Consider the following 25,248-nt stretch of genomic DNA (forward strand, 5'->3'; position numbering starts at 1 on the left):
ATTTATAGACCTTTTTAGGGGATATTCGCATCCTACTAGCGAATCCCATTAACGTATCTAACACAAAATGGAGGATGTTTTAAACGAACGTGTTTATTATCAACCCGAAACAGCAATAACGACTAAAAAACCCGGAAACTGTCACATTATACCTTCTCACGAGATTAATTTTGTGCGTAAACAAAATAACATAGCCCCATAGGGGCATCACGATTATAAAGCCCCTGCAGCTGGAAACTTGTAACGGACAGACATGTAGAGAATTTCCCGGATGGAGGTAATTAAATTCGTATACTAATCAGAAACGTATGAAGCTTCAACGCTGAAGGCTACCTAGAGAACCGTGTGAAGAGCATACAGGGTGTCTTTAGCTGAGTGCCTATTAGACGTATTTAGAAATTCGCGAAAGCTAGAAAATCACACTTTGGTATGCAGTCATTTGAGCCCAAAATCTATTGATTGAAAATATTTTCCAAATGGCAACACTTCCGGAAGTGTTGGGAATTGATAACAGCTTTGTTATTTTAAATGAAATGACTATATTTTTTATTAATTTTAAACCAACTTTATGTAACACACTGTTAACCTGAAATGTTAATTTGCAGTGATAAAGTTTTTTTTATGTCAAAATTGACAAAAATTTTCTGTCTAATAAAAATTTGTTATTGTGGAACTAACAAATTTAGAACAACAAAATTTTACCGGCAAAAAGTCAAAACACTGCACTTCGTTGTTCTCAAATTCAATTTTAATAATTATCTACAGGGTGATCTGCAAAATGAACTGAACTAGGCTAACACAAAAATACCGTCGGTTTCTTCAAATAGGACACTCCATATTTTATTACATGGGTTAAAAGGCCCTTTCATTCTGCATTCAATTATGTAACATTTTTCTATTCTTACATAAGAATTTTCTTGACTTATTTGAGTTTTGACCAGATATACTTACGAATAGAAATATGTTTGGAAACAAATAGTGGACATTTTGAACAATTATTAAAATAATATATTGGCATGTAGTTAAGGATATTACAGCATCAAGCAACCAGGTATGTTTTGAATATATATTTTTTTATTTTCAAATTTAAAAGTCAAATCAATCAAAAAAATCTTATGTAAGAATAGGAAAATGATATAGAATGAAACGGCTTTTGAACCCATGTAATAAAATGTGGAGTGTCCCATTTGACGAAACTGACGGTGTTTTTGTATTGGCCTAGTTCAATTAATTTTGCAGACCACCCTGTAGATGATTATTAAAATTGAAATTTAGAACAACGAAGTGCAGTGTTTTGACTTTTTACTGACAAAATTTTGTTGTTCTATCTTTTTTAGTTCAATTATAACATTTTTTTCACAGAAAACTTGCAAATTTTAACATAAAACAATTTTTATCTCCAAACGTTGACATTTTAAGTTAACGGTATGTTACATAAAGTTGACTTGGAATTCAACATGGAATCATAAAAAGAATTTAAAAAACATAGTAAATCCATTTAAAATAACAAAGTTGGTATCAATTTCAGATACTTCCGAAAATGCCACCATTTGGAAAATATTTTCAATCAATAGATTTTGGGCTTAAATGGCTGCATTCCAAATTGTGATTTTCTTTCGCAGTTCTCTAAATACTTCTAATGCGCACACGGTTAAAGACGCCCTGTATATGTGGGCAGCAACAAAGATTTTGTACTGAGAATAAGTAATATAATAAATTTAACGACATATTCTTGAACTTCGAATTGTGCAACAGAATCGGTCACCCTGTATATTCGTATTAGCAAACGCACAAGATATAAAGATCGAAAAATCTCGATAAGGCAAAAACCACTTGGACACAATTATTTTATCATCAAGGAGCTATGGCTTCAAAACAAAACGAGGTTAAAAACGTTTCATTACGGGACCTTCAAAAATTATTATGCAGCTGCTGGCTACTTATGTAATAAAATTGCAATTTTAAAGGCGACCTTTCACACATCGATTTTATCCCAAATAAGAGACCTTTTCTTATGGTTTTTTTGGTAGTTTCGGAGGCATAATAATTAACACCATAATTCACCATGCAAAAATAAGTATAAACATACTCATTCCGCCGTATTCGGCCGGTATCCGGTACATGCCCAAGAACAATAAAAGAAGTGGCCGGCGGAACCTGAACCAACTTTGAGAAGGTTGGCAAGGTACACTGATCCATTTTGGTATGAAACCAGCATAAGAGCCAATTTAATGGCTGAAATTTTTACGTGGAATTTCGACTAAGTTCAGGGCTAGTTGCAAGAAGCAGGGGTGTGGTGCTGGTATAAATAATAACGAGAATTTTGGATAGGCAGTCATTTGCATCTTGTCAGCAAAAACCGAAACAATATGTTTGTAAAACTGGTAAGTGTTGAACTACCCGTGCCTTGATATATGATATATGATAAGTTGGTTTTTCATGTTAATGCGCGAAGTGATAGGAATAGTAAGTCATGTCTTGTGACGGGACAGTGATCAAAATGAAAATGTGATTTTGCTAGATTTTTTAAGAAAAAAACGTGGGTCACAAAATTTTGTCTCAGTACTCGTATTGTCCCATATGTGTAACCAGTTTGGCGCAGATACATCCCAAAGTTTTTATTGAATTTTTGGTGCAAGTATAGTGTGTTAATTAAGTACATGTACTTATTTCAAGGCATGAATCTTTAACCGATTTTATCGCAAAAAGTTTCTATGAATGCAACGTCTGCAACGTCTTCGTTCAAGAACTAGAAGGTATTTGTCCCATTATTATATCTCTATCCGAAAATATTAAAAAAAAAACAAATTAAAAATGAAAATTCAGCACCCTCTAGTTCTTAAACAAAAACGTTACAGATCTACATTCATAGAAACTTTTTGTGATAAAATCAATTAAAGATTCATTCCTTGAAATAAGTACATGTACTTAATTAACGCCCTGCATACTCGTAGGAGGCACTCCCTCAGCTCCTTTGAATTTGTTAATCATTTAACAGGAATTTCTATTTTGGAAGTGTATACTATGAACTCTATATTTTATTATTATTATTTATTGTTATGATTGATTATTATTATCTGCTATTATTTTCCATGGTGGGGCTAATGCGCCAACGTTTAACCAACGGCATTCGTGAAACTGATACATGAGACCCAGAGGGCCCCAATTCATCTTCTCAGCATGGGCAAACGCAAGAGTGATAGAAAAAAATGGAAATTTTAAATCTAGCAAGATGCATTAGACTTGTGCTCATGATACACATTCTTAGTGGTCAATGTGGTCATAATTATCTAACGGAGTGTAATAAGCATGAAAGTCAAGGACGTTTTTTGTATCATGCAAAGCGATAGGTAGACTGTTAAAAGTTCAATATTCCGGTTCGCAAGAACTTAATAGCTTTTACTTTACAAATCGACACATTTATGTTTCTTATGCTGAAGGACAATGGAGAGACATGAACATTTTACAAGGTCTGTGAAGAAAACAATAAAAATGAAATCTCAATGCTTCTTTTGGTAAATCCAATGAAAAGACCGTAAAACTGCAAAACTCGATTAAAGGTTAAATAAATTTTTTTTTCATAATTTTAAAAAATGATACTGAAATTATGTTATATCTCTTCTCGTGTTCTTTTAAAAGAAAACTAAATGTAGTGAGCGTGCTGCACTAACTAATCTGAACTAAATCTTTTTTACGATCATTTCATCCATCACTCTAATATCTATTACGAATATTGAAACGTCTAATTTATCATTCTAGCGTCAATCATCTAAAACGTAATCCTTACATATCTGCTTGAAACAGGTACGATTGCTATACCTATATGTTATTACACGAAAATTGATCGTATTTCCTTCTTCATTGCGTAACAAATAATACCACCGTTTCTTAGAATAACTATCTTTCCATTTAAAGCTAAAGTTAAATGTCAGCAAAAATCATTATTGCAGGCCGTCTTTGTTTGCTTCGCGGGCTGCGCCCTCGCTCAACACCAACAACCCTACCAAGGACCTTTGGCCGGAGGTCAACCAGCTTCACTCTACCCAGCTGGTGTAAATCCACAGTCATGCCCCAATTACCCCGACTGCACCAACCCCTTGGTAGCCATAAGCCAAGATGCCGCTCCTCAATATGCTCAAGCTGCTACCCAATACCAACAACCCGCTCCCCAATATCAGCAACCTGTTCAGTACCAACAAGTAAGTTATTTTTCGGAGATTATTATTTTTCAAAATTTCACGATTGCGTTTTTACAGTACCAAACCTCAGCTCCTGCCACTCCTTCTCCAGTGTCTCAATACAACCCTGTGTACTCTCAACAATACGCTCCTGCTTCCCACAGCCAATACTCTTCAGATGTCCAACAAAGATTGGACCGTGGTGAATACATTGGAGATGGTGACTACCGTGGTGAAGGTTTGGCCGAAGCTTTGGCTCCAGGATACGCCGGTAAGCTTAAAAAATTACTCTGAGTTTTTCATCTTAACAATCAGAATGATCTTCTAATTTAGCTCAACCTCAAGCTGCTGTTCAGTATAACTCAGCTCCCGCTTATCAGCAACCTCAGCAATATCACGCAGCCCCGACTTATCAATCCGCTCAACCAGCTCAGATTCCAGCTGGAGTCAACGCTCAGGCCTGTCCCAACTATCCCTTCTGCCATGCATAAGAACTGATGACTCCACTAACTTGAAAACTTAGACTGCCAGCTGACAACATGTTGTTATCCAAAGTTCCATTTTTTTGTAGATAGAATTTTTGTAAAAATGTGCCTTAACGTGTAATGTGTATTATATCGTATTTTTTTTAGTTGTGTATTGTTATTTTATACAAGAAAAATATAAATGGTATTTGTGATAAGCGGAGTGTTTGATTCCTTACCAAACTTCCGGAAAATATGCCGAAGTATTATCCCCAGGGAGAGTTCCGGGTCGTCGCAGGTTGGAAGGAAATCCCGAGGTTTTTTAGTGGGTAGGCGCCTTGACAAATCCCACACTACCCGGTCGCCAAAACACCAAGCCGGGTGTCTTTTAAAAGATTTTTCTTCGAGACAAAAAAAACCTCCCGAGAAGAGGATACTAGGGATGCTGTCTTTGGAGGAGAGATAGTGCTCGTGCCTTCACAAATAATTACCCGTAAAATTCAAATCTCCACCCTTATTGGAGCCACCCTATAGAAACCTCTCTCTCCCCTTTGCATGTCCGTTTCTCATGCTCATTTGAGAAGTTATTAAAGTTTAATTAACTTAAAGTTAAATTTCCGGTGAAAGGTCTGACTCCAAGGAGCAATAGAACTCGTTTAACTCAATGAGCGATAGGCCGACACGACAGGCACATGCCTGCTATCTATCCTAAGAGGAATTTGCGCTAAACTTGGATCGATTTGTTTAACCCTTTATTAACGTGTGGAAACTAATTAGATTTTTTCCCTACGGGGTAGCCATCCATAGACGACCTCCAATTACAGTAAAGCCGTCATGGTGGCACTCACACCGACTTTGGTAATATTAAACAAATTAAAAACACTCCTAGTTGGGTACTTTAATTATTACAGAATAATACTGTCTAAATCTTGCTTAAAAATCTAAACAATAAAGTTGGGAACTGGCCTGTCTTGCAAAATAATTGTCTTTGATATTGTGAAAACGGAGTATTTAAAATTATCAAGACACTTAACGTGAGAAATCAACAAGAATGATTACGATTTAACTACTTAACAGAATTCATTAGCATGAATGCTGAAACAGAATCGGAATGTCTTATTTCAGCAGATTTATTCGAAATCCTTACAACTTAATTTACGTTCAATAAGACAGCCATCAGTTAATTTTTTTCTTTGGCCTTGATTGGAAGAAGTGAAAGAAATATGTTATTTTTCCTTATTTATAAGACTTACGAAATCGTGATATTATATTGAACTATGGTTTATAATATAATTCCACAAGTTCTCAGATTAGAAAAGAATAAAATCTGCTACAATTTGCAGTTTAATTGGAACTTTTTAGAATGCCACTGGCTATACAGCTGTCTCATTATTTACACACGAAATGATAACATCGGCATTTTGTAAGGTAAATGACGCTCAGTGGATAAAAAATTATCAGGGATGTTTTATGGATCTCCTAATAATAAACTTTACTCATTGTTTGGCTCAGTCATGCTCATATTTTTCGCGAAGCTAATTACCCAGTTCTAATAAAAAAAACATACATTCAGATAGTTTTATATTAAAATATCAACTGTTGATTATCTGTCCCAAATGCTATTGCGATATAACCGTGTAGCAGGCATGCGCAATGGGGAAAATACCTCACATAGAGGAGTGCTTAGTAAGGTTCAAGGGCTTTAATAGTTATTTACATAATAAGCGAAGAAAGTAACTCTTAACGCATGAACGTGGAACGTTGCACACGAGCCGCAGGCGAGAGAGGCAATCACGCGAGTATTTTAAGAAACTGTCTTGCGAGTTACGTACACTATAAGGCCCACAACTATGGACCATATACAAACAAACTAGGAGCCCTCCCGCACTATAGCGCAAACTACTTTTTCTTATATAACGTTTATGTGAATCCATTTTTATCTATGAAGCCCCGAAACTGACCGATCCCATTCCAGAAAAAAAAACGTTGAAATGGCGTCTTGATAGTATGGAGGTTCTTTGTTTCTATAAGAACTAGCCTGATGTTAAAAATAACATCACCTTATGTAATTTGGCCCTAAAAGAGCTATTATCTTTGTTACATTGACTAATTTAAAAAAATTCTAAGTGGAACCCACAGTGTTTCAGGTTTACCTACCTATTGGAAAGAAATTACGTAATAATACTCGTCGTATTTTGACGGTTACAGTTTAGTAACCCATTTTCAATGGTTGTGTGGTTACAAAGTATGAATGAATTTTCAGTTGGAAGTACATTTTCATAACCGTAAAGGAGCAAAATTTAACAGGGAGTATTTTAATTTTAACTTAAAAATTATATTATTAGTGAATTTACGTGCGTACGTAATGCTGGTTTATTGGACTCGCTCTGCCACGAATAGATTCGTCTAATAAAACCTTACTCGCGATATTTTGTATTAATTCTTAAAAAAATTATCTAATAAAATTATTATTAAGTTGTCTGACTAGTTACCGACTTTAAAATTGACTAAAAAAGTCTACAGATCCAAGTTCGTGTACATGTTGATATTTGGCTATCGCGAGGGTCTCTGGTAACTTCCGTTCTTCTTGGAAGTCAGTTGATCCCTCCATCCACAATTCCTTCTTCCTTCCTAGTTTTCCGATAACAAACTATGGTTCGCGCGACTTCTAAATAATTTCCAATCCATGCTTGAATAGAGCTCCCACACTCTGGAATTTCTGGCTTTCATATTAGGACTTCATCAAGTGATTAAAAAACAATTTAAAAATCACGAAATTGATTAGAATACTAAATTTAGAAGTTACTGTATTGGACAATAGATATTAGCAGAAATGTTTGATTTACTTAATGCTTAATGCATATACAGAAGTAGGTTTGATTTCCCTCATATTAATTGATTACAGCGAATAAGGTCTTATAATTACGCTTTTTAACGGGTTGAGCAGCACCACCAGCAATCAAAATTCAAAAATCATTCACTATTTTAACTTAATTATTGATCATGTGAACCCAGCTCTATTTCTCAATAATTAGCATCATTCATTAATTTAATGGATAGAAAGACATGACATCTCTAGCTAGACCTTCCCCATACGACTTCCTCTTGACCTCTATCAACAGCCATAATTTATTACAAAATGAGACAAACCTAGACCTTATGTTACAAACAAATTACAAGGAAAAGGACATAATACTGATCTAATTAATACCATTGAGAACCACAAAAAATATCTTCATTACGTGGAATCAGCTTTAAGTTCACGGTCTCAATGGGAGAGCGAACCATGGCATGGGTGGAAAGTGTATATATGGGCCTGTGATTTTTGGTTAAAACATCATTTACATTTCACCAACGAGTGGTCAAAAGCACGGCAACATGTTTCACAAATTGGTAAGTGGAAAAGTGCACAAAACGGTAACGTTACGTTCTACCTAATCGTGAAGTAGGTAAGAGATGTATTTTGCGATCGCTCTTTGTGGGTAGGTTTACATCGAGGACGGTTCTTCTAGTGTTTGATAAATGTGATGTGATGCTGAAGTGAGGTTTCAATTTACGGCATACTTGGGTTAAGGTCTGGGTAAGGTCTTTTAGGCTTGTCAGTAATTTATTCTGATTCTATTCAACTCTGAGTGATGTACTGCGCGAGTGAAGTGACACGAATTTCAAGTTAGTAATTGTAGCGTTAAGGGCCAAATCATTAATCTAGTGTCAGCGTTAGCTGCAACTAATTTTCCCTTAATGGGAGTAGCTTGATGTTAAAGTTAACAGTGCACTTATAATTTGCCCCTAAATGAAGCATCGATAATTTGCAAGTTTCACTTTATATTAAAATTTAGGTGCCCTTTGGTATAACGAGGACCCTAAAATCAGATTTTTGTCCACTTTGAGAAAACAAATTGTGAGTAGTTAGTTTTTTTAAATCAGTATTTTTCTTCATCGATCTATTTCATATTTTCTCGCACGTCCACTGAAAACTTTATAAAGCACTTTCTGGAAGCAAAAATTCTGAACAAAAGCCCTTAGGGACAAATACACTGCTAAACTTCCTCATTTTTGTTACTTCAGGGTCACATTTTATTTATTTCGCGTATCGCGAAAGTTACTCGTTTATTCATTTTTAACCATACAGTTCAACTTAAGAAGGCCGATTTTAACGCATTTCAAGCCGCTTGGCGTGGTCGGCACCGGCAGAAGAATGCCGATCACGCCCGGAGGCGTTATTGGCAGCGAACGTGTTAAAAATCAGTTAGTTCAGGTTAATGGCTTTTCGAATTTGCCATTCCAAAGGTAGAGATCAGACCCCCACGATCAAGTCCAGGATGCAGAATCGCCCAGGGACCTACGGTAACTGAAAAAAAAAATGTGTCGTCCGGACTCAATACTGGACAGTTTATTTTTGCATTTGAAGTCGAACAGAAATCACTATTGCAGCTCTGCTCGCAGTTTTTGGTCTAGAACGTAGAACTAGCTCTTTTTCCGAATACTAAAAAGAACGTCTTAAATTAAAAATGATTAAAACTATGTTTAATTCACCATCCGAGGATGAGCTTTTCTTAACGACTAAGCGTTCAAAACCAATTTCGTGTTGGCATGACAAATGGCTTGAAAGTCACTATGACTAGTAACTCCTCTCCTTTAAAGCACAACTGCATCTCAAATCGCATTCAATCTGGGTTCATTCAAAAGTAGTCGGCAGTCATAACATTTGTTAATAACAGAATTATGAAAGGTGATTCGAGTCCATTATACCGAGTCGTAGTAAACATCGTCAGTCTCACGGTGTTCAGTATTGTCTGTATGTGAAACGAAAGTAAAAGATCCTTAAGAATCAACCGAGCGCGAAGCGCATTAGGTAATGATAGACGTAACCGCTAGGAAGTCACGAGCAACATATAAAATATAGAGCGAAAAATATTTACTACACTACAATTATATTATTTACAAATACGGTATCAATTTATGCGGGTATGTTCGAATTTGAAAGTTTTGTTCGTTGAGCAGACGTTATTAACCCCATTCCCAGCTTAACGGCCGGGGCGATTACGGCTTCGCTAGCAATTCCAAAGTCTTCCGACGTCGTTGCGTCATTAACTGTCTTGTTAACGACCGGTCTTAACCTGATCTAATTCTGATAAGAAGATATTTTAATTAAGGAAAAACCTAAATGGGCATTAATTTCTCTTTGGTGAACACCTGTAAAAAGTAACTATCACATGATATCAAAGTAGATACAGAACAAGTTCACATATTAGGTATACCAGTGTTTGATGGCCTGATGTTCAGAGTGGTTCATTTGTTGTTACATTCAATATATTTACTGAGAATAATCCGCCAAATCTATTAATTCTTCTTATATCATCTTATACTATTCCTTTGCTGTAGCTTCTTCTGGGCTCACTGGCAATAGCAGCGGCGCAATACCAACAACCTCAGTACCAACAGGCCCAGCAAGTGCAGTATCAGCAGGCTCAATACCAGCAACCGCAGTACCAACGGCAGCCACAATACCAGAATCCCCAGTACCAACAGCATCTGCAACACCAGCAACAACAACAACAAGAGGGTCTGGTGTCACCCGCTCAATATCCTGCTGGGGTTGATGCCTCATCGTGTCCCAATTATCCAGATTGCAGCAATCCATTGGTGACTCTCCAGGCGGTGGCTAAGGCGTCCGACCCACGATATTTGGTAAGAACTTTTTAGCAAAAAAAAAAAGAACTTTCTGTACGATTCTAGAGAAAGTATAATAAATTCTTTATTATCGTCTGCAGGCAGAAAATACACCGTCAGCCCCGCCAAGGCCTGAAAGCCAATATTCTCCGGAAGTCCAGCAAAAGCTAGATCGTGGAGAATACATCGGCGACGGAGATTACCACGGAGAAGGTCTAGATGAAGCTTTGGCTCCACAAGTAGCAGGTTAGCGCAATGTACTTTTAACAACTGTGATGCAAATCTATAATCAAAACTTCCTTTTAAATATTGAAATCATGGTTCCAGTCACCACCTTCGGCAAAAATGTTTTCGTTTTGTAAAGATTAATTTAGCCAACCTATGATCTTTTATGGTTCCGCGCTCCTCATGTTGAGTTCCAGAAACGGACACCCTATGCAGGGTGAATCGTAACGGAACCGACATAGAGCAGATGAGTATAGAGGATTTCAAAATATAACGATTTGTTGATTTTTTTTATAGTTGATAGTTGAAAAGATATTGACCTCCAAATTTGGCTTGTAAGTGTCTAAAAAACAACATATTTCAGTAATGCGTCATCACAATGCAACCAACTTTGGAACATGTTTTATTTTTATCAAAAACTTTAATTGATAGAAATGTGAAATCGATAGATTTTCAATAAACGTTGGATTAGGGGTAAGGTAAGGTCTAACAGAGTTGAGATTTTTGTATCTGTGAAGCAACTAACAAACAAAAAATACCATTTAACAGCAAATTTAATTCTAAAATTTTTATGTTCCTTCAAAATTTGTCGAAAACTTTATTATTTTGATAAAATCGCAGTTTTGTGAAATAGAACCAAACCAAATTTAAAGGCATCACTAGTCAAATGTAATGTAATGTAACGTAATGTAATGTAATGATGCAATGCCACGTGCAGAATCACTGTCACTTACATGACTTCGACAACTTACAAATAACTTACTAGTCAAAAATCACATCATTTTTGACTAGTAATCTCTCTAAATCCTTTAAATTTAATTTGATTCTATCCCACAAAACTGCGATTTTATCAAAAATGACTTTCGACAAATTTTCAAGGGTAATAAAAGTTTTAGAATTAAATATACTATTAAATGGCATTGCCCATTTGTTAGTTACTTTACAGATTTAAAAAGTCTGAACTCTTTAAGACTTTACGTTAATTCAACCCTTAGAACATCTATCGATTTCACATCTCTACCAATTAAAGATGTTGATAAGAATAAAACATATTCCAAATTTGGTTCCGTTATGATAACACATTAATGAAATATGCCGTTTTTTAGAAATTTACAAGCCATCTTCGGAGGTCAGTATTTCCTCAACTATCAACCATAGAAAACACCCCGCATATAATACTTGGTCTTCTATTCTCAGCCGCAGCAGTCCAATATACCTCTGCCCCGAGGGCCCAATACGCCTCCCAACAGCCCCAATATGCGTCCCAACCAGCAACAGGGGCAGTTCAGTATCCGGCCCAACAAGCCGCCTCACAGTACTCGGCTCAACCTGGAGCAGTCCAATACAGCGCCCCTCGTGCTGCCGCTCAGTATGCCTCCCAACCAGCAGCAGGAGCGGTACAGTACCCTGCTCAAAGAGCTGCTTCACAATATGCCGTCCAACCTGCTGGAGTCCAGTACCAAGCCAGACAAATTGCTTCTCAGTATGTCACCACTCCTCAGTACATAACTGCCCCTCAAGGAAGCGCTGCTGGACGGTACTACCAACGAGGTCAAAGTGCTCAGTCTACACTGTTTGCTCCTCAGTACGTTAGAGCAGAAACTCCAGTACACGAAACTAGAGCTTACAGCCCTGTAGCTAATGCCATTGCTGCTGGTTCTGAGCCTGTAGCTGCGGTGCAGCTGCCTGCTGGGATAGACGCTAATGTGTGCCCAAACTATCCTTTCTGCCACTCCTAAATTAAATATAGATAGTTCTAAAGCATATTGTGAATATTTATTGTTTTTGTAATGAATTTAGTAATAATATATTTTTAAATAAAAAAATTTGGGAATCTGAAATTTGGAATTAACTCATCATTGTCCTTGACCTCTATAATGCTCAATGTATCCTTCAATGCTGATCAGACGATTATAGAGCAATACACCTACTCAAGGCAAACTGCTTATTTCGGTGCGTCGCTTTATATACTTTTCGCCGAAATATTCCTTTTTTAGAAATTTGAGATGGCTACTTCACCCACGCCTTTACAATTATCAACGGATTCTGAATAAGTGTCCATTATCGGTCAAACCATGACTGGGCAATACTCTCACGGAAAACCGCTCAAGTCTATCGGATTGTAACCAAGGTTTCACACGTCATTGGTACTACTAAATTATTCATCCGGTCTCTAAGTGACAAAAAAGCTGATCTAGGCAATGTTAAAAAACCTTTTAAGCATTCTTGTATTAGGTGAGGCGGTTGTGCTTTATTTTCCTTGGATTGATTTATTCATAGGCGTAGAAGAGTGGCTGCACTTGCCCCAAGCGATGTACAGTCATAAATTTTGACCCAAATCTAGGATTGGTCAACAATATATCAAATATTCATAATGGTTGTCCAGGGTTCATCTGTAATGAAATGAAAATTAAAAATATTTAAACAAACTTTTAAGGTCGATAGAGGAAGCTTTTAAGGCAAATTTTGCTGTGGTAATCAACGGCAGTTGAGGATATCAGCTTACTTCCAGAATGAGTAACCTCAAGCGGTGGAGGAGACATACATGAATAATTTATGTTTTGTTATTATTTTTTGTTAATTTTTCATATTTTTTACGAAGTCCATGTCTTTAAGTTGAAAGCCTTTAACAGTTGTAAAGAGTGATAATTTGTCACTTTATTTTTTTTTAATTACTCCTTTGGTCTCTCTTCATAAATTAGTCTCTCTCGGCGCTTTTTAAAAAGTCGATACTTTAATATAAAGATAAAAATACTTGCGATCAAGTATTTTTTTACAAACTCGTTTGCCTTGCCCTTCAATAACTGAACACCAAAACTGTAAATTATAAAAAAAGGGCAAGCTGTATGACGCAATTACTAGGTATACGCCGTCTGTCCAATTAGCAAAATAAATTATTGAAATTTTTGAATATGTAATTAAATCAAGATAATATTCAAGCGAACATTATAGCAAATATTAATTTATATTTAAAAAATGCATCGGTAGAGAACACCTACAAAACCAAAGACATACCTATACCTACCTATACAATATCATTGCCAACCCCCCTAATCGGTAAGTCGAGCATGACAAACGCACGTGGGTATGGCAAAGGCATAAAAATGTCACCACTATTACCGTGTTACAATTCTACAGGGTGTGGTTCCTATATAAATAAACTATTTTCCACCCAAGAAACACTTGTTGTCGACCTATTTAGCAACATGTTCGTAAAACTGGTAAGTAAAGTGGACTCGAAAGGTCTAATATGATTGAAAATTATAATAATCGAGTGGTGCAGTGATTTTTGGACAGTGCTGTATACTAAATGGATCTATTGGTGTTAAAAAATTGAAGAGTTGTGTTTTGTGCTGAGGAATCTGCATGTATTCATTGTGGGATCTGTGCTGGATATCTATGGAGTGCTAATGCAAATTTAATTGTTGAAAAAAAAGTTCGTTATTTTCGCTTTTTAATGTGAAATGTTCCAAAACATAGGAAATTTAGAAAAGGTGGAAACATTTTCAATCCCTGCAAATTTCATAAAAAAACAACGGTAAAAACGTTCAAACCTAAAAAATTTCAACTGCAAAAAGCAGAAAATTTCAAATTTATGAAATTCACAAAAATCGAACCAATTTTTAAAATAATATAACAATTATTAACACACCCATTAAATTAACATTCTGTATAACAACCTGTTAATTAACAGATTTACTGAACAAAAATATAAGATTTTTAACATGAGAACAAAAAATTATTTGAAAACTAACTGCCAAGTAAGCACAAGTGGCTAAACCACAATTAATTGTAAAAATGAATATTTTTAAAGATGAAAGAGATGAAAATAAGAAGAAATAACTAATTATTAAATTATTTTTTTATGAGAAAATACGTAAAAGCAACATTAGAAGAAAGAATAAAAACACGTATAATATTCAAATTGAATTCTAGGTTTGTATAGCTCTGTCCCTTTCATCCACCTGGGCCGTCTACAACGGCCCCTTGGCCGGCGGTCTTCCAGCTTCCCTCTACCCCGCAGGGGTATCACCCCAAGCCTGCCCCAACTTCCCCAATTGTGACAACCCCGCCGTAGCAGCTCACCCCTCCCCCGTACAAAACCAATGGGGAGCCCCGCAACAAAACAACTGGGCGCAACCGCAGCAACAATGGAACCAGCCTGCCCCTGCCTGGACCCAACAACCTCAGCAACAATGGAATGCTCCACACAACAACTGGAACCCACAACCAGTTCCTCAATGGAACCCTGGTAATCAAAATGCTTTAGACCAGGGCGGTTATACCGGTGATGGAGATTATCATGGTGAGGGTCTTGCCGAGGCTTTGGCTCCAGGGTACGAGAATGCCGGAGGATGGAGAAATTGGAATAATGGTGGGTGTAGTAGGATAAAATGTGATTTTTCCATAAACGTGGAAAATAATAGGGTTTTCAAACAACCTATATATTTTTACATGGGAACGTGTGTTATGTGGACCTTCTTCCCCCACCAACATATGCCAAAATTAATTTTAACACAAAATTATTCTCGTCGTCATAACAATCAAAATCTTAAATGACCTACCCTGAGTAGCATTTGATGTAAAGGTATTTAAATATACAAAATATTGGAGAAAAATTTGCCATCATCACTACCGATTACTTACTCACCAGAACATCTAGTTTACATGGCGAGTCGAGATTTATTGATAACTTGGAATAACATATAATTATGTGCAACTTTGACACACTGCTATTGGGACACTCTGTATATGCATCAGGCAGAAAAGTGACATTTTATTCATAAAACAACTATTTGTTTCAGCTCCCCAAGCAGCTCCCTCATGGAACCCAGGCCCACCAGCTGGAGTACCTGCCCACGGAGCCCAAATTCCTGCCGGAGTCGATCCAGGATCCTGCCCCAACTATCCTTTCTGCGGTTAACTTAGTATCTGAGCTAGTTATGAATGCACAAAGCACCAGCTGACAACATGTAAATAAATTCTAGGAGTTTCAGGATTTTGCATAGATAGAGTACTATTTTTTGCATCCTGCTTATGCTTTTACGAAAAATCTCAATTTTAATAAAAATTGCTATGGCGTTTCTAGGGCAAAATTTCTCATTAGTAAAAATTTTGGACTAGTGTGACGTGTGATCACTTCATATTATTTTGTATGAATGTAACATTTTATTAATAAAACACCTATTTATTTAAAAGAAAAATGTAACTATACATATTTTCAATCAAGTTCTACCCTTTCATGTTTCCTCTATTGTTACCCGCATATGCAACGCGGAAAACGTTCAATCAAATTTTCTCATAAATTTAATATTCTTAGGTGTGGCGAAAAGAAAACATAGCCATCCAAGGCCGTGGTCACCAGTGGTCAGTGCTAAGACCGGGAATATATGAATACTAAACAGGCGCTTAATTAGACCTTACGTGTTTTGAACATGAACTCGTATGGCTTTTACGCAATAAGGCGGATGCAAAACAGCTCACAGGAAAACAAAGAAACACCTTTTAGTTCCATTATTTTGCATATTTCAGGCGGGAGGGGTCTTGATTTGATTTTCAGTATTGCGTGTTCTAAAGTTTATGGGAAATGAATTCAAATGATACATGAGGAAATAAACTGTAATGCAGTTCTGACCTCATTGTTATTTGCAACAACTTTATCTTTCGATTGTTAGAGCCTATAATTTTTTTATATTTGGTATTTTTTACTTTTACTGAAGGGCTAACGACTGACAATATGATAAGGTAAAGTCAAGTTCGAATAAAACCATTGAAGATCAGAAAATTTATTTTTCATACAATTTTATAACTTATCCGTGCAGAAGGCGATGATGGTTTCATAAACAGAGCTAACTTTAATTTAAAATCTGGCTGTGAGTTTGTGGGAATTATCACAATAATACGAACAGACAATACCGACTCGGACACGTTGATGTCTGATAAGAATGCCGACAAATCAGAGACCTAAAAAAACTGAAACGACTGTTTTGTGACTTGCCCCATATCTAAAAATGTACAATAAAAATTCATTAAGCAGAAACTATACTCCTACTATGGTTACTTCGCATTTGTTTCTAAAACAAGAATAAGTAGTTACTTATGTCAACAGTTTTAATCTTCGAATAGAAATGACAGAATGATTTTCCCTTGATTGAATAAAATCGGATCATTTCTTTTGGAAAAAGTCGAGCTTAACAAGATGCAAAAAAAGTGGTGTCATATTCTCTGTCACAGGCACTTTAGTTCAATTTTTAATCCAGAAATAAAATGAATGCTGGCGAATTCCTATTCTGCTCAACACGCTGCACAGTATCTTAGTCATAATAAGAAATCAAGTATTTTCCAACTATCCCTATATTAGGAAACCTTTCGTATATAAATTAAGGGTATAAAATTGGAATGGCAATACCAGTATGTCGGTAAAACATTAACGTAACATAAATGCTATAAGTAATAATAACTTACATTAAGGCAAAATCAAACCGAATCGATCCCATTTCAATAGCTGACTAAAATTAATATGTTATATAAATAAATAGGCAAGTCGGCCAACCTTCGTGCAATGATTAACCAGACATAACCAATTTTACAAATTCTTCATAGTTCACGTTTCCCTGAGAATCTTCTTGTCCTTGAAGCAATTCTCCGACCTGAAAGAAAATTACAATTTGAAGTTATACGATATTATATATTTAATAAATCACCCGACATGCAAGCTATTTAGTGGAAAAGAAATCAATAAAAACAAAGATATTTTCAGATTTAATGTCTCCTATTGGACGAATACTCTAACAATAAATCTTATCACATTTCGATAGAAAATGAATAAATGAATTAATAACTAGCAGATGATAAGTATATGTAAATAATCGCACGAAGTATAATTATTCCCAATTAAATGTTACAAAGTTACATTTCCTAAAATCGCATTAACCTTTTATGGCCTACCCAAATATTCTGATATAAAAGCTACCAAAATAATCCTATAATCCAAATAGAACAATTATGATTTATGTATCTGAAATATAATTCCCTGAGCGCATGAACATTAAAGGATTAAATGAAATATGTACATTGATATCCATTCAAATTGAAATATTGAGTTTAGAATAAATGATATTAATCAAATTTGAGTTTTTAGAAGATATAAAATTCATATTTTTAATCATTTGCGACGTGACAAACTCAAATGGTACTAATAATTAAATACCGGCAGTTGCCAGCAGCATGGTAATAAACAATGCAAAAATATCTGATTTTTATTATTACCTCATCGTCCGTTAATTTCTCCCCCAAAGTGGTTAGCAAGTGTCGTAGCTCAGCGGCACTTATATAACCATTTCCATCCTTATCAAAGTGGCGGAGACCTTCAATGAAGTCATCGGCAGTATCAGCGCTTCTAGTTTTTGAAATTTGCTAAAAGTGATAAATCAAGAAATCTATTTACCTTGGATCAGTCTGAATCTACGTAGGTACTATCTATGTCGGTAATTTTATTAACAATAATCATATTAGTAAAAACATACACACACACAATCACTACATACTCTGGAACTGCTAAAGATTCTAATATGACAAATACATTTCAAAACCTGTTTTGTGAGGGTGGAAATACAATTAGTCACATTAAATATATATCATATAATGTCGTGTTAATAAGCAGCAAGTTATTATATCAATGTAAAATTCAAAATGGGTATAGTGTCTTAATAATATACACATTTAATTTCACAGATAAAAATCAATACAAAAATTTTTGTCTAGTTACAAATTCTGAAGAAAAAGGATAAAATCCCAAAAGTATTAATTAATCCTCTAATAATTATAATATACCTATTGCCATTAAATATAAGGTATAAAAATGCACTATTAAGGTGCCAAATTGCATGAATATTGCCTGTAATAATTAGATTAAATAATTGCAAAATCTGGACAATCCATTTACCAATGTTGTATGTTCATAACCTGTAATGCTTTAGACTGTGGCTATAATTTAGCCTTACATATTGACTTTATATGCATATAAACAATTTTTTGCAAATTCTCACCTGATAAATTGGTAAGAAGACCTCAAATGAAACCCTTTCATCAGGTTTGTATTGATGGGTATATTTTTTCACATCAGATTCAGTAGGGTTCTGGCCAAGTGCTCGAAGTGCATCTCCAATTTGTGCTACATGAATCTTACCATCTCCCCTATTATCAAAAAGTTGGAAGGCTTCTTGGAACTCTAAAATTTCATTAGCCATGTAAAATTAATGATAAATAGAAGATAGTAAATATAATACTCAACAAAATACATTGCTGCATGAGACAATATAAGCAGAACTATGTACTTAGGTACTAAAAAAAATAATAGAAACCTTCAACTGAAGTTAAGCTTAGCTTGGCAGGGGGTTCATAAAGATACATGTTAGATGATGCTCTTATGAAGTCTCACTGATAACTGTCTCTCAAGAGTAAATATTTCAAGAAAACATCTGTGTCAACCGCTTAATACAAGTACCAGTAAAGAAATCGTGCCCATATTTGGTATAAATTGAGATTTCTGCTAGCTTTGCGAAATTTAACAGTATGTCACAGATCAACCTACATGAAGGAACATATCTTCTTAAATTTCCTTAAAAGTTTGTTTTGACTTAGCAAAAGTGCGTTCATCAATTGAATTGAACATAAAGATTATGCGCCTCAGGTGTTAATTTCCTAATAAGGTACAATTTTGCATATACTTAAAAGGAATGTAGAAGTAGAAGTAGAAATATAACATTCAAGTGGTTTGGTGTGAGTCACAAAGGAGGGGCAATGTAACCTAGTTATTCTCACTTACCGGCCATCTGATCTTCAGTATAGTTTGCCTGTACAAAGAGAAAGTATGAGGCGATTAATTATACGTGCATTCGACATAAATGAATTAAAATTAATTGGTTTTTTAAGAATTTCTTACCATTTCAACGATTGCACCTAAAGACGGATAACCAACAACAAAAAGGGGAAAGCAACTGTCAAACTGTCAAGCCAACTGTGCGACGCCATTAAAAGTGTCAGTTGTCATAATCATTGGACAATCATCGTTGCCAAGAAACGCAGCAGCAAAACTGCTTTAGAAGGAAAAAGGGCAAAATTAAGGAAGCAATAATATAACATCCAACAAGTCAATCTCCAATTCACCTCTCTTTTGTGACTTCAAAGAATTATGAAATTAAATTACTTCGATAAGTAATCCATATTATTACTTAAATTTATTGAATACATTGAGTTGCGAACGGTACATAAAGTCAACGTGGCAATATCGCTTTTTGAAGTAGTTCCTATATAGCGTCGAGTACGACGTTGTCGGATTTATTTTTTACACGTTACATGTCCGCTGGATCGCGGTTGTTCGAATTGGCTCCTCGTCTTATAGATATTTTCGATTATTTCCAAATAAACTCAATATGTGTCTACAGTGGTTAGATATTGATATGTCTGTAAGGTTTGCAGCCATCCTGGAGAGGGATAAAAGCTACTTTTTTACCGGTAAGTTGAACTTTTTCGTTTTGTAAGGTTGTGTTGACAATAGATCTGATTCATCAGCTTTCCCGATAAGTGGAGTTTAGCGTCCCTGCTTCGCTCCCTTTCGTGAAGAATTATTTAAAATTAACTTTCTCTTAAATAATATCAAATTACTCGACAATTATTGTAGTACGCATTTCGTGTAGCTGTTAATATCTATAAGATTTTTCCTTATTCGCCTTAAGGGATATTCGCTTAAATTTGGGACGCATGTTTAGAAAACACCTTGTATACTATTTAGGAATACGAAGTGTGTCAATCTGCCATTAATTGGCATCTATTGCAGCCTCCCAGTTGATGTTGAGAAGCGTAGTCTATGGATTATATCCTTAGGAATTGATTCCTAAGAGAGTTAACATATACTCTCATCGTTTCTACAAGAACGATTTTGAATATAGAACTAATGTGTCTAAATGGTGAAAATGATTTAATCAAATCAGGTTCGATACCTTTCGCCTTGAATTCAGATATGGAGTCCATAGCTGTTAATTCTGATACTGCAAGGTAAGCAAAGATATCTATAGCCAAAACAGGCCTTAACAGTGCGCTCTTAACTTCGCGAATCATGCGAATTAAAGTCTTTAGTAAGAACTATGTATGTTGACGGAGAAGTCCTATGCAAACAAACAATAGTAGGCGCCACCTTGGGTTCAAACAATATACAGTAAACACTCGATACTGTGAACATCGGATAACGTGAATCATCTTTCTATCACATTAACCACCGTATAACGTGAAAAAATGATTTTCGTTACCGGGGGAACTACTTCTGGGGGTTCCCTGGCAGTCGTGCTCAATACGGGGTTGCCCGACCCCAGGTCGTGCCCGGTATTTCCCCAGTTTTACTTTGTAGTTTCATATTTTGCATTGCAACATTTACCTGTTGCTTTTGAACGGTTGTCGAAAGGTTTAGTGAATACGTATTGTTATATGTAATGTCGCTAAAAAAAACCAAAGTGTTTAACTCTCTATGAAAAATCTCTTGTAATTCAGGAGCTAAGTAAAGGTGCAAGTGTTTCAAATTTATCCAGAAAATACATTATAGCTAAATCTACGATTTGCAAAATAAAGCAAAGAAAAGAAACCATTTTAAGAGTAACAACAGATACATATGTTGGATCAAGTAAAAGAAAAACACTTAAAGGGTCTGGATTACCACAAATAGAAAAACAGCTATACAAATGGTTTCTAAATCAACGAAATAAAAATTTTGTTGTAAGCGGAGAAATGATAAAGCAAAAAGCCAAATCCATACATTCTGAAATAAAGGAAAGTGATAAGGAATTTACGGCTAGTGAGGGATGGCTACAGAGGTTTAAAAAAAGATTTGGAATTCGGTTTTTAAAAATTTCCGGGGAAAAACTTTCTTCCCAACCGGAACTTATTGACCCTTTCAAAAAGCAGTTAAAAAATAAAATGCAGAAACTTGGAATTACATTAGATCAACTTTATAATGCTAACGAAACGGGCTTATACTGGAAACTTCTACCGGACAAAACATTGAAAGACTAAAAAACAACGAATAACATTACTAGTTTGCACAAATGCTACTGGAAGACAAAGTAAAACCATTAGTTATCAGTAAGGCTGCCAATCCAAGGTCATTTAAAAACTTTACTTGCCCTCTTGATTATGAACACTCCAAGACAGCGTGGATGACTGCATACATTTTTAAAAAATGGTTCCATCATTCCTTTGTACCTCAGGTAAATTTTGTTGTGTATTTTTCTTGAAATCGTAACATAAATTTACGTATTCCTTTACAGGTTACACGTTTTTTGTCAAATAAAGGGCTCCCGATAAAAGCCTTACTTCTGCTAGATAACGCGCCATCTCATTCAAACGAAGAAGAATTAAAGAGCGAAGATGGACAGATAGTAGCAATGTTTCTTTCACCTAACGTTACGCCGCTTATCCAACCTATGGATCAAAATGTTATTAGGCTTACAAAATTATATTACAGGAATAGCCTTCTTGCCGATGTTATAGCAAGTAATTCGAACATAACTGATACATTGAAAAACTTGACTATTAAGGAAGCTGTTGTCAACTTAACGGCTGCATGGAATCGACTCGATTCACAAATTATTGCAAAATGTTGGAGAAATATTTTAGAGAACACTAAAATGTCCGAGGATGACCAAGATGAATTACCTCTTTCTGTTTTAAAACGTCGATGGGACTATGATAAGGCAGGCTTAATCTCCAAATTCTGTGATCTTCTAAATACACTAGCACCACAAGTAAGAGATTTATCTTTAGAATTTAAATCTGTTATTGCATATGTAATTTATGTATATTTGTAGGCCACATTCAAGGAAACTGATGTATTGGAATATTGGATGTATTGGAAATGATGCTGACAAAGAATGTGAAAACGACCAAGAAGAATGTGAAGTTCATGTAGTCGAGAATTTTCAAGAAATGTCAAGTAAAGTGTCACTGGACAGCACTATAACTGCATTAAATACTGCAATCCAGTGGGCAGAATATAGTGGTGTGAACTTCACAGACTTCATAGTTTTAAAAAGACTAAGAGAAACACCCCTTGTGCAAAAAATTACAAATCCTAAGAAGCAAACTAAAATTTCAGACTTTTTTGTCACCCAATAATCTGTTTTCCACTCAATTTAGATTAACCCCCGATTACATAAATAAATCGCTAACGTGAACGTGCGTTGTTTTATTTTGTTCACGGTATCGAGTGTCTACTGTACTTCATGCAGATAAGACTGATGAGAAATATAATATTTTTTTACCATTAATCTACAGCCATAAGGGTACACATAATAACTTGAAAAAATCCTCAATATCAGCAAAGTAATCCCAATTTACTGTATTATTTGTTTCAGCCATTCTAGTACTCAAATGATGAAAGTTGAGCCAATTGATTCTTACACTCTAAGTGATGTAAACAGGTAAGCAACAAATTTCAATCAAAATTCTACAAAGAAGTCAGAAATATATAATTGTGAATAGTTTTAGAGCAATACGCATTCACGCCATTTGGATCAGAAAAAACACAGGGTCACTCCTAATTTTATATTCTAAATGAGTTGTGCAATTGTAATTAATGACTAAACTTTTTTTTAAGGACGCCAACGCCTGATTTGGCAAGCAAAGCTGAAGAATACATTAAGCAGGAGTCCGTTGATTTGGAATCACTAAGGTTTGTATTGCATAGTAATAATATAAATCTTAATAAGCAAATTAAAAGGGCAACTTTTCTTCAAATTAATCAAATTTGACCATCCTGCTTACTTTACTTCACATATAATGAATCCTTTTTCTTTTCAGCGGCTCTGCTACTGATTCAGCAGACAACAGTGAAATTAAGCCAACTCAACCGGCTAAAAAGGTGAGATTTTCCTCAGTTCCACATGTCCCCAAACCAAGTAAAAGAACAATTCAGTAAGTTTACGTTTTTTATTTTAAATTATTTATAATTGTGTATACTAATTGTTGTTTTTTTATAAATTTGTTAATTACATGATTTTGCAGGCAATAACATTTTAGGCACTCTGTAAAATAAATTGCTGGCATTACTAAGGATTTCATTGTTACTTATGTAATAAGTACGTAATATTCAATTTATCCATTTATAGACCCGCCTGCAAATTTGCTTGGCGATAAACTGATTCGCTTCATAAATCCTCATTACATAAACATTACATAGAATAACATTTTATGTCCAATTTCATATTCATGTGCTAATGATTGAACTTTTCAGTTAAAATTAAAATACGCTCAGTCAAGTTCGTCAGTGTCGATTAATTATTACCTTGTACAATGCTTGTACAAAACTGCCGGCGTTAATCGTACTTAAGAAAATTTCTGTTTTCTTTTAGAACCAGATACCCTGGAGACTTTTCTGTTAATGATTTTCAAAGTGAGGAGAATAAAAGAATTTACCAAGAGTTGATTACAAAAAGGCAGAGTGTCCAAAAGGCTGTTAACGTTTTGCAACGAAAGAGGCGATATCTAGATGCAAAAATCCTAAAACTGAGAACTACAATTAAGATTATTAGAGATAATTGTGGGGATTTGCCGGTTGACGCTAAGAAGCTGGAAGTAAGTATTATAAAAATACGATACAGGAATTCAAAAATAAAAATTCAGTAATAAACTGATAATTTTCTTAATTCAAAGCAGTAACTAAACGAGTTTCATTTAGTAAATAATTGCGTAATGAAATCAGGTATCTTCTTTTATTAATACAGTTGACGAATGGGACCAGGAACAATTTTGATTACTGTAAACTACAAATACGGCCTGCGACTTGAATGAAATTTTCCAGTTAATTATTAATATTTTATTTTATAGGAAATTTGTGAGAGTGACGGAAGTTACGACAGTGACTGTGCTGATAGCAGTGATGTTGAAACTACAAAAGCCAACGTAGATATTTTCAACACCGCCGAGTTTATGCTACCTAAACGAGGCGAAGATCGACATAGAATCGTTAGTGAGTCCGAAAACATTGACGATTTCACTAACGAAGATCAACTGCTTTCGTTTTGTAATTTTACTTTCGCCAATCAGGTGCAACTAACGTTTTCAAGCCGTAAGTCATTGTGGACTATTGATTTTTCTCCAAATTAAGTTAAATGGAATGTGGAAAATTATACCACGTGGCTATTTCCTAATAGCTAGTTTTTTTTTTTTCAGATAATGAAGACCGAGAATTTAGAAAATTACGAAAAAAAATCACTTGGGCTGCAGAACGCGATATAGCATTATCCAGAGAAATATACCAGCTGAAAAATAGTGTTTTCCTGCAGAATAAAAAGATTGAAGAAATGAAACGAAACCTTACTAAAATCAAAGGAGAGAAAAATTAACTTAAAATCATTGGTTGATCTTTACTGTTAAAATTATCGTACCAAATCATCAAGATATTCAAATAGTTTCTTAATTCGCCGCATTGAATCACCTAATTAAAAGAGAAATAGAAGAGAGAAGTCTATATTGAAGATTACCGATAGGAAATGATTTGCGCAATCAACAGCTTTGCTTATTTGCATTGCACTATTTCTATTTCATAATAAATAAATAGTAATAAAACGGTGACAGAGCCTGAATGTAGATTACAAAGGGTCATAAGTTTCGCGGATTCGAAAAAATGACATACCTATTTTCGAATATATATATGGCTT

At 35.1% G+C, this 25,248-nt stretch overlaps 5 protein-coding genes across 8 annotated transcripts; 4 read left to right on the forward strand and 1 right to left on the reverse strand.

Annotated features, from left to right (window-relative positions):
• The first annotated feature begins 2,085 nt into the window (after positions 1-2,085).
• On the forward strand, positions 2,086-4,811 carry LOC136419844 (DAZ protein 1-like). Of its 2 annotated transcripts, XM_066406419.1 has the most exons (4): positions 2,089-2,384; positions 3,951-4,199; positions 4,257-4,449; positions 4,512-4,811. In XM_066406419.1, exons 1-4 carry the CDS (start codon positions 2,370-2,372, stop codon positions 4,667-4,669), a joined length of 615 nt encoding a protein of 204 aa, XP_066262516.1. In that variant the 5' UTR covers positions 2,089-2,369; the 3' UTR covers positions 4,670-4,811. The 2 variants fall into 2 exon arrangements, with proteins under 2 accessions (XP_066262513.1, XP_066262516.1); XM_066406416.1 differs by having other exon boundaries at positions 2,086-2,384; positions 3,951-4,449.
• Positions 4,812-7,904: 3,093 nt separating this feature from the next.
• LOC136419829 (mediator of RNA polymerase II transcription subunit 15-like) lies at positions 7,905-12,359 on the forward strand. Its single transcript, XM_066406394.1, has 4 exons — positions 7,905-8,035; positions 10,028-10,333; positions 10,417-10,561; positions 11,738-12,359. Exons 1-4 carry the CDS (start codon positions 8,021-8,023, stop codon positions 12,277-12,279), a joined length of 1,008 nt encoding a protein of 335 aa, XP_066262491.1. The 5' UTR covers positions 7,905-8,020; the 3' UTR covers positions 12,280-12,359.
• Positions 12,360-13,610: 1,251 nt separating this feature from the next.
• LOC136419840 (pupal cuticle protein-like) lies at positions 13,611-15,625 on the forward strand. Of its 2 annotated transcripts, none has more exons than XM_066406412.1 (3): positions 13,611-13,761; positions 14,477-14,792; positions 15,346-15,625. In XM_066406412.1, exons 1-3 carry the CDS (start codon positions 13,645-13,647, stop codon positions 15,462-15,464), a joined length of 552 nt encoding a protein of 183 aa, XP_066262509.1. In that variant the 5' UTR covers positions 13,611-13,644; the 3' UTR covers positions 15,465-15,625. The 2 variants fall into 2 exon arrangements, with proteins under 2 accessions (XP_066262509.1, XP_066262508.1); XM_066406411.1 differs by having other exon boundaries at positions 13,612-13,761; positions 14,477-14,915.
• Positions 15,626-16,876: 1,251 nt separating this feature from the next.
• Positions 16,877-19,607, reverse strand: Mlc-c (Myosin light chain cytoplasmic). 2 transcript variants are annotated; one of them, XM_066406425.1, is made up of 5 exons: positions 19,485-19,607; positions 19,368-19,395; positions 18,589-18,770; positions 17,810-17,956; positions 16,877-17,190 (listed from the first exon to the last, which is right to left on the reverse strand). In XM_066406425.1, the coding sequence occupies exons 1-5, from the start codon at positions 19,485-19,487 to the stop codon at positions 17,107-17,109; spliced, it is 444 nt and encodes a 147-aa protein (XP_066262522.1). In that variant the 5' UTR covers positions 19,488-19,607; the 3' UTR covers positions 16,877-17,106. The 2 variants fall into 2 exon arrangements, with proteins under 2 accessions (XP_066262522.1, XP_066262521.1); XM_066406424.1 differs by lacking the exons at positions 19,368-19,395; positions 19,485-19,607 and adding an exon at positions 18,904-19,049.
• Positions 19,608-20,480: 873 nt separating this feature from the next.
• On the forward strand, positions 20,481-25,186 carry LOC136419830 (uncharacterized). The gene is made up of 7 exons (XM_066406395.1): positions 20,481-20,596; positions 22,945-23,010; positions 23,187-23,261; positions 23,390-23,503; positions 23,941-24,163; positions 24,416-24,656; positions 24,761-25,186. Exons 1-7 carry the CDS (start codon positions 20,496-20,498, stop codon positions 24,931-24,933), a joined length of 993 nt encoding a protein of 330 aa, XP_066262492.1. The 5' UTR covers positions 20,481-20,495; the 3' UTR covers positions 24,934-25,186.
• The last annotated feature ends 62 nt before the right edge of the window (positions 25,187-25,248 follow it).

The sequence above is a fragment of the Euwallacea similis genome, chromosome 3 (genome assembly GCF_039881205.1).
Source record: "Euwallacea similis isolate ESF13 chromosome 3, ESF131.1, whole genome shotgun sequence".
NCBI classification, from domain to species: domain Eukaryota; kingdom Metazoa; phylum Arthropoda; class Insecta; order Coleoptera; family Curculionidae; genus Euwallacea; species Euwallacea similis.

What these genes read in the sequence shown, in the direction of transcription:
- LOC136419844 (XM_066406416.1), top strand. An exon ending in TTTGGCTCCAGGATACGCCG is followed by an intron (nt 4,450 to 4,511) that starts GTAAGCTTAAAA and finishes CTTCTAATTTAG; the next exon opens with CTCAACCTCAAGCTGCTGTT.
- LOC136419829 (XM_066406394.1), top strand. An exon ending in CGTCCGACCCACGATATTTG is followed by an intron (nt 10,334 to 10,416) that starts GTAAGAACTTTT and finishes TATCGTCTGCAG; the next exon opens with GCAGAAAATACACCGTCAGC. An exon ending in TTTGGCTCCACAAGTAGCAG is followed by an intron (nt 10,562 to 11,737) that starts GTTAGCGCAATG and finishes TTCTATTCTCAG; the next exon opens with CCGCAGCAGTCCAATATACC.
- LOC136419840 (XM_066406411.1), top strand. Translation starts at nt 13,645, where the DNA reads ATGTCACCACTATTACCGTGTTACAATTCTACAGGGTGTGGTTCCTAT. An exon ending in GCAACATGTTCGTAAAACTG is followed by an intron (nt 13,762 to 14,476) that starts GTAAGTAAAGTG and finishes ATTGAATTCTAG; the next exon opens with GTTTGTATAGCTCTGTCCCT. An exon ending in ATGGAGAAATTGGAATAATG is followed by an intron (nt 14,916 to 15,345) that starts GTGGGTGTAGTA and finishes TATTTGTTTCAG; the next exon opens with CTCCCCAAGCAGCTCCCTCA.
- Mlc-c (XM_066406424.1), bottom strand. Translation starts at nt 18,952, where the DNA reads ATGTATCTTTATGAACCCCCTGCCAAGCTAAGCTTAACTTCAGTTGAA. An exon ending in TCTTCTTACCAATTTATCAG is followed by an intron (nt 17,957 to 18,588) that starts GTGAGAATTTGC and finishes TATCACTTTTAG; the next exon opens with CAAATTTCAAAAACTAGAAG. An exon ending in AGAAATTAACGGACGATGAG is followed by an intron (nt 17,191 to 17,809) that starts GTAATAATAAAA and finishes ATTTTCTTTCAG; the next exon opens with GTCGGAGAATTGCTTCAAGG.
- LOC136419830 (XM_066406395.1), top strand. Translation starts at nt 20,496, where the DNA reads ATGTGTCTAAATGGTGAAAATGATTTAATCAAATCAGGTTCGATACCT. An exon ending in GTTAATTCTGATACTGCAAG is followed by an intron (nt 20,597 to 22,944) that starts GTAAGCAAAGAT and finishes TATTTGTTTCAG; the next exon opens with CCATTCTAGTACTCAAATGA. An exon ending in TTGACGCTAAGAAGCTGGAA is followed by an intron (nt 24,164 to 24,415) that starts GTAAGTATTATA and finishes TTTATTTTATAG; the next exon opens with GAAATTTGTGAGAGTGACGG.